This window comes from Euprymna scolopes, chromosome 20 (assembly GCF_053919585.1).
Source record: "Euprymna scolopes isolate OS-2025 chromosome 20, ASM5391958v1, whole genome shotgun sequence".
Taxonomy (NCBI): domain Eukaryota; kingdom Metazoa; phylum Mollusca; class Cephalopoda; order Sepiida; family Sepiolidae; genus Euprymna; species Euprymna scolopes.
Window position 1 is genome coordinate 77,650,232 of NC_136501.1, and position 13,892 is coordinate 77,664,123.

Genomic DNA, 13,892 nt, shown 5'->3' on the forward strand with positions numbered 1-13,892 from the left:
TAAATAAAAAAATGTCACATTTCAATATTTTTTTAATAATTAAATTCTCAGTGTTGTCGAAATTAAAAATTAAGTGATTTTTTTAATTAGACTTATTTCGAAGCTTGTTACCTTGAAAAATAAATTTTAAACCGTTTTTTTTTTATAAATAAATTGAAAAAAAAAAATGCAATTAAAAAAATTTAATTGATAATTGAAACTTTAAAAACATTAAACATTGAAAAATTACTTATCTCACAAATTAACGTCCAATAAAGTAGATTCAGTCTTCATACAGGAATTCGGTTATAATAAATATATCTTTCCCAAACTTAAAAATTAAATCTTTTTTTTTGGGGGGGGGGGGGTGCTTTAAAATCGCCGGGGAATGCCGCCTAAAATTTTAAAGAAGTAAATTTTAGGAGTTTAGTGCCTTTCAAAGACGGTTATCATAATTTATTATCATCCTTTAATTTCCTTTTTTCCTCCCCCACACCTTTCCATGTGGTTCAGTAGTTAACCAGTGCTCCTGTTGCTGTCAGTCAGCTATCATTACCTAAGTTTTAATTTCTAGTTAAAAGAATTTTTCATGAATAGAATCAGCATTTTTAAAAATTATTTTTTTAGTTGTATATATTGTATTTACTCTTTGAAGTTAAGGAAGGTTAAAAAAATTGGTGACGCAGGCAAAAAAAAAGACACTGCGATTTCGACCCTCACTAATAAAACTGCTCTGAGTGACTAGTTAGTAATTTTTTGTTCCTTTTCTTTTTTATTTTGCTCCTCCAATTCATTTGGATGCTTCATAGTTAAATGTTTTAACATGTTGGTTGTGGTCATGTCAGATGGTTTTGTTCCTCGCGATATTTTAATTTGACAGACTTTGCAAATGGCTTTCAACTCATGATCTTCATCAACTTCAAGAAGTTTCCATGCAAGACTTTTTTTGGACTTTGAGGCCATATTAGAAAATTCAGTTTATCTGTAAACAAATAAATTACTATTAAATTTTGTTTTAAAGCTAGTCTCTTATTTGGATAATTAATTGAAAATAATCCGCTAAAAAAGACAAAAAGAAAAAAATATAAAGGGATGAAGCGGTAAATTGTACCAACCAGTAGTTAACAAAAAAAAAAAAAAACTTATAGAATTTAATTTTTGAAACCAATGTATAAAAGTTTACATAATGAAATGCAAATATGCATTTCTTTTGAATTTTTTTTTTTTTTGATTGACTGTGTTCAATTCACACATGGTTGATGCGGTTCAATATTGCTAAACTATAAGTCTTAAGTAAAATTCTATTTATAAATACTTTTTAAAATGAAATTATTTAATTAATCGTAAATATTATTTAGACATAAAAATTAATTGATTACGACACCTTTTAAAAAATATATATTAATTTCTTTTTCATTCAGCAAAAAACTGCGTCAAACACTTTTTTTTTTAATTTTCAATTTAAAATTCTAGAAAAAAGATTATATTATTCTGCTTTTAATATAATCAAATTCAGGGTTTTATCTTTCTGGAGAAAAAAATTTAAAAAATGGATTTTATTTCAATGAAATTTAAAAAAAAAACAACTTGACTGAATTGAATTAATTACCCTTAAATTAACGAAGGGGTTATTTAATAACTTTAGGTTTGGAAGAGATAGGTATGGGGTCGGTTTTTTTTAAACTTCAAAAGAAGCCGACTACTGTCCAAATTTTGCGAAATAATATGTGATCAATTTCATTTTAGAGATATTTCTTTCAAAAGCCTTCTTTTAAAAAAAGAAAAAAAAGTATATTGTTCTATTAAACCTTTTACTGTTTAAATAATTTGACTTTGCTCGTTTTAAGAAAATATAAGTTGAAAAAGCATTTTCATTCACTATTAGAAGATTTGTCAGTAAAAAAAACAGTCGCCAAAAAGATAAGCGTTTTTTTTTTTTTTTACTCGCAATGTAGAGCCCTGCATACTTCTTTTCAAGTTAACTCTTTTGTAGTTTTGATCACAATAGATCTGAACCTTGTAAGGGAGGGGGCACTAAGCATTGCCCTGTTAATAATGAATTTCTTTGGTTTCTTTTTATAACATGCTACATTTCTCTCTTGCAGTTAGAAATATCAGGAATTTTTTTTCAACATCAGACTAAAAGAATCGTAATGAAGGAATCGGAAAATTAAGGTATTTTTTAACGATGCGATTCCGATTCCGATGCCTCCCAAAATACACGATTCTTACGATTAACGATTCCGATTCCGATTAATCGTCCCACCACAAATATATATATATATGTATATATAATTATAAAACTCAAATGACCTTGTAACAAGTGATGTTACCCACTTTCCGGTGTAAGACATCCAGTTGCGCATGCGCGCATAAACATTAACCCATAACAACGTGAACAAATAAACACAAATCGCTTCTTTTGCAAATTTTGACCCGCGCACTGAAATATTAACATTATTATTTTGAAATTATTATTTAACATGTGAAGAGTTGGGGTGTTTTGCAACTATTCTTTATTACGACTATACTGTCGCTATTTTCTTACAACTAAACAACTTTAACTCATGGACAAATATAAGAACAATTGTAGTAAAGCCAAGACTACTACTACTCTCTCTCCGTCCCTTTTCCTTCCTACCTTCCTTCCTTTTTTTATTTTTTGTTTACAATACAAAATAGTTGTGTGAGAACAGTGAATTTTTTGACACATTTACTAATCTGTTTCAATATTAGTTTTATTTTATTTTATTTATTTAGGTTTCTTTTTTTTTTTGCTTTAGGTTTTATTAATTATTTATTTTAGATTTTATGTTTCTATAACTTGGTTGAAGGATTCCAATATGGGTTTTTCATTCTTATATTTCTCATCGGTAGGTTCATTTGCGTTTTTGCTGCTAAATGACTTTCGTCGGCGTTCGATTCGTAGAAAAATCATTACGACAAAAACATACAGGAAGGCAGATACATAAAAGACAAGGCCATCAAGCCAAATATAGTAATATGGAACAAGCTCGAAAGGACTGCACTCATTATCGATGTCACAGTTCCAAACGACTTTGGTCTTAATAGAGCAGAATGGGAAAAGATAAAATATCAGGACCTTAAAAATGATCTAAAAGCAACATGGTCTCTGAAAGAAATAAACATCATACCAGTTGTGACAGGAGCAACTGGCCTAATAAAAAAGAACATTCAAAAATACTTAGAAGCAATCCCTGGAAAACCAAACTGTAATGAAATACAGATAGAAGCCATAAAGGGAACAGTGTCTATTGTTAAAAGAGTCCTCGGATATAAATTTAAACTGTAATAGAATCAAGTGTTAGCTCCAGGAAGGAGCCCCTTGATCTCTTCAAACTAACAAAAGTAAAATAAAGAAGCCATTAAAAGACAAAACAGGCATTTGTTTGTGGATATAAAATATTTAATTATTAAATGATATATATATTAATATGTGTGTTTTCTTAATGTTGTAAAAAATATTCTTGAATCATAACTAATTCATATGGTTAACTTGTTTTTTGTTTTGTTTCTTTTTAGGCAAGGAATCCACTTGAATTAGAAATCCAATCACTTCTTCGAAAGCAACCTCATGTCGAACGAAAGGACACCGAATTGACACCAGTTGAAAAACAAGTGCTCAAATCTATTGACATCAAAGAAGTGCGGTTCACTTTTATGTACTTTCTCAATTTTTGGGATAAAATTTTAATTTTATTCCATGTTTTTATTACTTTCTATCCTTTTGCTACATGATCTTTATTGTTTTTGTTTTTTTAGCATGTTTTTCTATTTTCTATCCAAACCCTTCAAACACTAAAATAAAAGATGTGCAGATCTAAAATTTAAAAATTGATTTAAAATAAAGTTTTCCTTTACAGAACGTGATTATATGGTGGAAATGACCTGAGAAATTTTTTTTATACAGTTTTTGATCCCAAAGTTATTCATGAGAAAGGGAACATTTCACAATATTTTAAGATAAGCTAAGAGACAGAAATGCTAAGTCATCATACAGGCCGATATATAGCTAGGGGCTGATTATGTGACAAATGTAGGAAGAAAATTGGTTACGTAGTGTCAACCTTATATGAAAACATGGAGAAAGTGAATTTTAATGAAGCTCAAAATATGATTTTAAATGTTCAGTTAACATTGAATAAGAATTAAAAAAAAAAAAATAATTCATTATATAATAAAATATATGTTGATATATAAACTTGTCAAATAATTTTATTTTCATTAAAAAAGTTTGAATATTTTTATTTAGATTTCATACGTTTCCGTTGATGTCATCTTCTTTACGGGTATCTTGTCAAATTCGGAAATCTGCACATAATTTTGAATTGAACCTTTTATTTAATTCACAGGGGCAGCTTGCTTTCATTCCATCAGCCATGACTGGGTAGATATCTATATATATAAAAAACATCTATCTATATATATATAAAAATGTGTGTTTGTGTGTCCGCTAAAAACTTTCGATAGACAGAACAAAAATTGACAAACTTGGTATCATATTGAAGCTCCATTCTTTGCCTGAAAAATATCAAAAAATTGGCCAAAAACGTTAATTTTTTTCACCCTGAAATCGACAATTTTCTACAGGGGGAGTCAACAAAAACCGTCCTCTCATGACGACGACCGGTTCTACGCATGTGTCAGATGACATCATGACCTAATTTAGTTTAAATAGTTGAAGAACTGACTAAATTTCATGTACGTCGTGTTAGCTCAGTTGGTTAGAGCGTTGGGTCATTATCTAAACGTTTTGGGTTCGAATCGTGGTGTGAGATGTCTTCTTCTCTTTTTTTTTTTTTTTTTTTTTTTTTTTTTTAAGTTTAAATATTGAAGCAGGATTATTTAACCCATTTTTCATGTAACGTTCATTTTTCTGGGGTTTTTTTTTTTTTACTTCGCTTATTCTTAGGTTTTCATTAACACCCCCACCCCCGACCACACACCCAAAAACACCCGGGTACTCACCGATTTTTTAAATTTTAACATCAAAACAGGCTTATTTAAGCCAGTTTTCACATGTTTTCTTTTTTTTTTCTTTTTTTTTAGTTTTAACGTTTGTTTTTCTGTTTTCTTTATTGTTTTTTCGATTTTTACATTTAACATCATTCGTTTGCCTTACGTTAGTTTTTTTTGTGGTTTTTTTTTTTTCGATGATTTGATGCGAAGTTTCTCCTTATATCAGACAGTTGATATTCACTTTGGACAATCCCTTTTTTTATGGAGAGCTTTTTTATGGAGAGCTTGGGGAAACAAAACCAGCCAAAGTTGGGTAAACAAACCCAAAAAACTGCCCCATAGTTCGCTACTTCTATTTGACCTCATTAAGTCATTAAGTGTGGGCGCCTGTCATTTCTGTTTCTACTTAAATAAATTCAAACGTGTTTCAGTTACTCTTTCTTGCTGGCCAAGCGGTTAACATGTCACATTTTTTCACACTTTATTTTCCAATTTCGCCTCAAGGCTTCAGGTTCAATCCTACCTACCTACCAAAACTTTTTTTAACCCCCCCCCCCCTCCAACACAAACACCCGGGTAACAATTTTTTTAATAAGTTTTAATATTGTTTCTTTTTATATAATATTTAAACAGAATTATTACTTCGGTTATTCTTTTGTTTTGATTTACCCTCCCTCTCCCCACCCAAACACACACACCTCTAAACACCCGGGCAACGGTCTATAATATGAATATAATATAATATGTGTGTTTGTATGTCTGCCAAAAACTTTCAACACATGCGACAGATCCTGACGAAATTGCTATCGTTACAAACTCCGTCTCATGGACAACAAATATCGAAAAATTGGCCAAAAACATTAATTCCTTCATTTTGCATCAACAGTTTTGCAAGTCATCATCTCCTTTGGATTGACTACCCTTAATTTAAACGCTCACAACTTCCGGTTTCGCAATGGACACATTAGATAAGATGTTTTTTTTCACTTTTTTTTCCTCCTTCGCGTTATGGTCTGCCTACTACCATTTCATTTTTTTTTTTTTTTTTTTTTTATCGCCTCTCTCCACTTGGGTTGCCTGTTGTTGTTTAAATTCCCCCTTCACCCCCCCCTCCAGGGGTTCCTTACTACACCACCTCTCCACACCAGGGCAATAACAGGTCCCCCTGCTAGTCTTAAATGAAAAAAATAATTTAAATAATCCTCATCTCAAAAATTCAGAAGATAGTTTTAATTTTAAAATTTAAAAAAATGTTTTAGAATTGCATTCTGCATTAATTTTGTTGATAATAAAATGTTTGTGTGAGATTTTTTTGAATGTTTTATAGTTTTTTAGAACGAAAAGTTTTAAATCATTTCTTTGATTTTCTTTTGTCTTTTTTTTTTTTTTTTTCAGGCAAAAAGAAGGAGAAATGAATTGATGAAGTACAAAGCGTTATTGAATTATCAAGAATTAAAAGCAAAATGGAAAGGAAAAATTAAAAGTAAAAAGTAAGTCAACAAAAACGTTTTTGCTTGGAGTAATGAAAATGCAATTGCAAACTGACACATGACCAACAAATAACTTTTAAAAAAATAATAAAAATTATAGCAATGATGGGTATAAAAAACGACCTTTACCATAATTGTTTAACATGTGAATGCTTAAATGTTGGTATAAACTCTCGTAAATGAAGCATGTGCATCTATCAACTTTCTTGTTCTGTTTGGAAGTTTGTTAATAAACAGACATTTGTTGGTCTTGCTTTTTTCAAATGAAATTCCATTTAATTTTAGACACAAAGACACAAAAAAGAAAGTTCTTTGCAGTTGTAATAGAATGGCAAGTTCTTGCTGTAAATGTCTTTCAAGGAGGAATCAGAGATTGAAGTTCAATCAAGTGTTTTCCATGGAAAAAACAATAGAGCAGAGCAAAACTAGCAATGCCTCTCCTGTGAGAAAGGGGATGTAAAGATCATTTACCATTTATAAACTTTGTTAAAAACGAAATGTGATGGATATTGTATCAGTAGTGATAGAATGATCAAGCAAGTTTTTTTTTTTTTCACTAATTTTCAATTGAATACAACTTTTCCATTATATGAAGTGAAAGGAGTTCATGAAAACAAGCTCTTCATTTCAATTGAAGTAAAACAAAAAAAATGCTGATGAATCATTTTTATTCATTTCCTATTTTCCACTTTTGAAACTTTATTGAATCAATCTGATCTGAAAATGTATTTTTGATAATTCGATTTATTAAAACAATTAATTTGTAAATTCAGTTTCAGTACGGCTATCATCTTCAACCCAAGGAATACAACGTCTAAAAATTACAATTTGCTCATATTCTTTCCAACTTTTGTCATCAAAACCAATACTTTTGGTTGTTTTTCAAATACAAAGAATTCGACCTTTTGAGTTATATTGATCACTGAAATAGAATTTCAGTAATATTTGTCACTTTCCCCCAAAGTGTGATGACCCCCAATTATTTTAATCATTCCATAATTTTGCTCAATTAGTATTGCAATGCAACTCTAAAATCAAATCATTGTATCAGAATATGTCGTTTTGTTTCTTTTTATAGTTATCGACGACGTTTGAAGAAGGAAAGATTAGAGAAAGAAAAGACTAACATTCACAAATTGGCTGACAGAGATCCTGAAAAATTTGCAGAAAGAATGAAAAAGGTTGAAAGGTCACGAGTTAAGGTGAGCATTTCAAGATTTTTTATTCATTTTTTTTTTTTTTTGATTCATAGAAATGATCCAATTCATTACAATAAGAAAAATCAATTAAATATCCTGAGACATATGCATTAAAAAACTGGAAACCAATTCTCAAGAATTTGTTTCATTTTTTAATTGTGAAATTTCATGAACATGAATACATATTACAACTTGTTTTACTAAAGAATCTAATGAAAATCTACAAAAATATAGTTATGGTTATCATCGTCTAATCTATCACACCTTGGTTCATCCTGATTGGATAATCAGCTACCTCTCCTTCACATCCAAATCAGGTAATTTTCTACAGAACAAGGTTCTCATCAATGATTTTCTCAGGCCCTGGGGAGCCCATCCTTCATCCCTGGTTCAATAATTTAACCTAAACAATATGTTAGATATCTCCAAATAATCACCTTCATAGTTTATTGTTTCATAATTCGGCTTTGTTTTTCACATTGGCGACCATGCCATCTTTTTTCCAACTGGCAGGGTTACCTACTGTTTTCCCAGCCCTGCCATTAAAATAAAAAGGCTCTAATTCCATCTTTTGCTGGCCCCTTTTTGAGGCAATTTTCAACTATAGCTTTAATTTAGCTCTCCGTCACCACTCCTTCTGGGGTAATCTCGTTCCACCGTGGCTGGTTAGATTACAGTAGCTAAGAGCACAATCTAAGTAGCAGACATTTGTGAACTCTTTTTTTTGTTTTTTTTTGCTCTAAGTTTCTTTTTTTTTTCTTTTTTAATAAAATTGTTTATTTGTTTCTATCCACCAAGTTCGTTTTTTGTGCTTTTATTCATCTTTGTGTTGGTAATGTTTTTATATGTCGAAGTGACCTTCATCGGAAATGATGATAATAACTTTGACAGAAGCAATATTCCAAATTAATGAAAAACCAGACAACATAGTCACACAAAATACAAGTAGCAAACCATCATGGGCTTAACCTTTTGTAAATTCAAGAAAAACAACTTAATAAGTAGAAACGGTCATGGAGAACTCAGAGATATACACAGATGGATCCAAAACAATAAATGGAACAGGCACAGCCTATACAAATGGGCTAAGACATTGCCAAATACAACTGCCCAGTGGTACCTCAATATATACACCTGAAGTGGTAGTCAAATTCATAAACAACAAAAACAAAAATGCATTTTATATACAAACTCCCTATCCTATAATATTATAGTCCATGAAGAGGGAAAAACCAAACACCCCTTCATCACAGAAAAAACTTTGGAATACAGTGAAATAACCAAAAAAGTTGAAATAATTGTAATAGCCTGGATTGGTATGTTGGTGTTCCTGGAAATGAAAACGCAGACAAATCACCAAATCAAAAAAAATAAATCCAAATTTCACATACAGATCTGAAAAGAAAAATTAAGGAATACCTGTAAAACAAGTGGCAAGAAGAATGGAACGCATGCACAAAGAACAAATTACATGAAAACCAAAACAGAAAACCAAAAGCCTTTTGACAAAGAAAGTAGTTTGTACTGAACCTAATATGAAGCAAACACACAAAACTCGTTACTACCTAATCAAAGCTCAAAGAAGCACCAAAATGCACACTCAACAAATAACAAACATCTACTGATAGTGTAACGCCTCCCGTGCAGCTCAGCTCAGGTGCACAGGCTCGTGATTGAAATGCACCTGTAGCCGATACATGTGGCACTATGTTACCCGTGGTTTCGTCTAGTGGTCGAATTCGTCTTCAGTCATCGTCGGTCTCTCTCCCGGTTCTGCTTTCAAATCAGCTTCCGACCATCATCTGGGCTATCGGAGAAATAAATTGCATTCACAACGGCGTTCCAATCAAAGAAAAGAAAGTCAAAACTTAATTTGTTAACACAGAATTGATTATTGTCTTTGACTTTACAATATAATAGTTACACACTGCCTAGTCATGCAACTTGGGGGCTGGCAATTTTGTTTCTTTTACCAAGTTCTCCGTTCTTCATCCCGTGCAGCTCAGCTCAGGTGCACAGGCTCGTGATTGAAATGCACCTGTAGCCGATACATGTGGCACTATGTTACCCGTGGTTTCGTCTAGTGGTCGAATTCGTCTTCAGTCGTCGTCGGTCTCTCTCCCGGTTCTGCTTTCAAATCAGCTTCCGACCGTCATCTGGGCTATCGGAGAAATAAATTGCATTCACAACGGCGTTCCAATCAAAGAAAAGAAAGTCAAAACTTAATTTGTTAACACAGAATTGATTATTGTCTTTGACTTTACAATATAATAGTTACACACTGCCTAGTCATGCAACTTGGGGGCTGGCAATTTTGTTTCTTTTACCAAGTTCTCCGTTCTTCATCTACCGTCCATCCACGGGAAGAGATCAGCGAAAACAGACCCCAATTAGCTAAGTGTCTTGTTTTTATCAAAACAGTAATTCCTCCGTCCACCTTTTTGGAGTTATTCTTTCTTCCTTTCCTTTCTCTCTCTCTCTTCTTTTATCGTATCAATTTGTATTCCCTTTCCTTTTTCCTCTTTTGAATTCCCTCTCTCTCTCTGTTTCCCTAATTTCTACTCCTTCTCTCGGCTTTTATCTATACCAATTTTTAACCCTCATTGTACTGAGGTGTTACTTATCAATAATTTAGTCACCTCCAGATCGACCGTGTCACTCCACAGGGTTTTAAAAAAAAACAACCTCTTCGTTGTTAACAGATTTTTACCAGCCATTATCTCGAAACAAATTCTCGTTTGTCTTTCTCTTAAAGACCCCACCCCGGCCCTGATGTGATAAGCGACAACTATTTATCTCCATGAGTCAACCATTTTTGGCTGGCGAGTCTGTATTGCCCTTTCTGACCCTAACTTCCTATAGGTGTCGGCCAGTAAGACCGCACCCCCCCCCCACGTACCTTTCGATAGAATCTTGTTTCTTTAATAATTTGAATTGTTGTTCTAACCTAAACCAGAAAACGACCCTGTATTGCTTTTTCTGCCCTCGAGAATCTCATTATCATTTTTATTTATTTATTTATTTCCCATCGAAATATTCACTATTTCTTCTCTCATTGAAATATTTACTCTTTTCTGTGGACAGGAATCTCATAAACATCTGTTTTTCCTCACCCATCTTCTCTTCCTCTATTGGAAAAGCAAGATCATCTGGTGTCGCCAGGGATCTCGTCATAATAGTGTAGAAGGTACAAACACATCCAGAAGAAATATTTTGGAACAGCATTGGAGAGGTGTTTCAAAAAGTGGAATCCTCAACAAATTGTAAAGAAATATTTTGGAACAGCATTGGAGAGGTGTTTCAAAAAGTGGAATCCTCAACAAATTGTAAAGAAATATTTTGGAACAGCATTGGAGAGGTGTTTCAAAAAGTGGAATCCTCAACAAATTGTAAAGAAATATTTTGGAACAGCATTGGAGAGGTGTTTCAAAAAGTGGAATCCTCAACAAATTGTAAAGAAATATTTTGGAACAGCATTGGAGAGGTGTTTCAAAAAGTGGAATCCTCAACAAATTGTAAAGAAATATTTTGGAACAGCATTGGAGAGGTGTTTCAAAAAGTGGAATCCTCAACAAATTGTAAAGAAATATTTTGGAACAGCATTGGAGAGGTGTTTCAAAAAGTGGAATCCTCAACAAATTGTAAAGAAATATTTTGGAACAGCATTGGAGAGGTGTTTCAAAAAGTGGAATCCTCAACAAATTGTAAAGAAATATTTTGGAACAGCATTGGAGAGGTGTTTCAAAAAGTGGAATCCTCAACAAATTGTAAAGAAATATTTTGGAACAGCATTGGAGAGGTGTTTCAAAAAGTGGAATCCTCAACAAATTGTAAAGAAACAAAATTATTCAAACTCCTCTCAATTATACAAACAGCATTTTTGAAAAAATAAACTTTTCAAGAAAATGACATTCAAAACAAACCTTTTCTTGACATGAAATGACCCTGAGAAGTTGAAATGCTGTTAAACAGATTATCTACCTTTGTTTTCTAGACAGAAAAACTAAAGTTCATATTTTTTTTAATGCTAGTATGATAAATTGTAATGTTGCTTTTTTACACATACTTTAATGTGTCCTGATGAGCTTGTAGCACTTGTGCTCTCTTGACATGCATACTCTCTGTTGAGACACTTGTAGTCTGTCTAAACTGTACGAACGAACTTGCTAAACCAAGATGGCCGACTCCTATTTATATCACCACAAGCAAGGGAGGTAACCATGTAACTGAAGCAAGGGAGGTAACCAATGTCTACATTAACATTGCTGCTGTCCTCAAGTGAATAATTTATTTCTGATTTAACAAGTCCCTTAGAAGCTCAGACGAAGCTCCTGCCTTGATCAAACAATCAGAGACCTGATCACAACCCTTGATCCATTCTATCTGTATCTCTCCTCTACTCTTCATTTCCTTCAGCCTTGCTACATCTATTCTCAATCGTCGATCGCTTACCAGATTGTTGGAATTCAATGTCTCCACAAGTGATGCATTATCTGTCTTGCAGAGAACGTCTGGCAATTTAGATAACTGAAATACCTCTTGTATCATAACCGCAGTCAAAACACCAGCATCAGCTCCCTCATTCAGAGCAAGAGTCTCTGAGGCCAATGGGCTTTTTGTCACTCTGTCCAATTTCTTTGACGCCCAACACATGGGGGCCATTTTGTCAGTACTTCCTCCAATAAAGACAACAAAACCACCCTGTGAAGATCCATCTTCCAGACTGGCATAAGAGGCATCAGTATAACACAAAATGTGTAAATCTGAGGGCTTTCCCAATTTTGGAAATGTTATAGAACCCTTCTTGGATTTCAATTTTGATAAGGCTTTATTCGCCTCAAATAAGGCTTTTACTTTGGGATGCTTTCCAGTGTTGCTCATTTTACACACATCAAAAGCTATATCAGGGCGTGTTTGAGTTGAAACCCACATCATCTGACCTGCAAGTCTCTTCAACTCATGCTTTTCTTCTTCATTCAGTTCATCATTTTTCCTCAGTATCCTCCCTTTGCTTATTTCTATTGGAGATATGGAAGATACATATAGATCTTGTTCTACAGTGATCCCATTTTCCTGTTGATTAACATTCAGTCCAACATATTTGAATGTTCCACTTTCATGAGATCCCACCTTAAATTTTTCTTTCAATGTTGCAATCACATCCCTTTCAAACTCTGTGTTTCCACAAAAAACAAAATCATCCACGTGCATAGCAAGAATTCCAGTCAAATTTCCTTTAATATCATGCCACAAAAACAATGCATTATCATAAGCACTTGCTACTCCTTTTAATTCAATCAAAGCCTGAGTAACTCTCTTGTACCATGCCCGTGGAGCATCATTCAATCCATAGATGCATCTTTTTAATTTCCACACTTGAGATTTAGGACAAACATCAGATGGTGGCCTCAGGTACACATCTCTCTCTAAAATACCACCTTGCAAAAAGGCTGAGGTAAAATCTATGGTCTGCAGCATCCAATTCTTTATTGATGCGGTTAGCATGACCATTCGCATAGCTTCACGGCTACATGTTGGGGAGTCCGTTTTCAGATTACTATTTTCTTCATAGCCTCGTGCTACAAGGCGAGCTTTCATTGTTTTCTGATTATCCTTGAATTTTTCAGTAATCACCCATCTTGTGGATATTGTTTTTTGACCTGTGTATGGCACACATTCAAATACTTCATAGGTGTTCATGTTTTTTATTTCTTTATGCTTGGCATCCATTACAGCTTTCGACTGCTCTTGTTCAGCGGTGAGCAGGACTACATTTTCCTGTTCAGTATATTGGGGCACTTCTCTCCAATGATCAATATGATTCCAGTTGATACAAACTTGATCCTCGTTTTCATCCTCAGGTTCTATATTGATCCAATGACTATATTTGCCAGTTGATTTAGGCTGTACTGACATAACCTTTCCTTTCTTCCACTCCCCACTTCCATTTATTTTATAAGTTATGGTCTTATTTCGGCCAGGTTTTTCAGTCTTATCTCTTAAACTGGTAGAACTATCAACAACTTCTTCTCTGTCTATATCTTCACTTTCTACCACTTGATTCTGCAACTCCTCCTCCTCCTCAACTGTAAGGTATTCATTCTTCCCTTCTGTAGTGTTTCCCAGCATTTCAGCTTTTTTTGTTCTTTTTTCGTTGTTTTTATTCACTTTCATCAATTGGCACGGATGCATCCTATAAAATGCTCCGCCATGTCTGATTAAGACAAACTGGCCTTCTCTGCCT

General features: G+C 33.2%; 1 protein-coding gene across 3 annotated transcripts in view; it reads left to right on the top strand.

Moving 5' to 3' along the window:
* LOC145241467 (U3 small nucleolar RNA-associated protein 14 homolog A-like) overlaps positions 1-13,892 on the top strand; it is a 137,499-nt gene that overhangs the window by 103,612 nt on the left and 19,995 nt on the right. For all 3 annotated transcript variants that reach the window (XM_080104449.1, XM_080104450.1, XM_080104448.1), the window contains 3 exons: positions 3,523-3,645; positions 6,355-6,449; positions 7,528-7,651. In XM_080104449.1, coding sequence (XP_079960575.1) covers positions 3,523-3,645; positions 6,355-6,449; positions 7,528-7,651 — 342 coding nt within the window. The remainder of the gene's footprint in view (positions 1-3,522; positions 3,646-6,354; positions 6,450-7,527; positions 7,652-13,892) is intronic.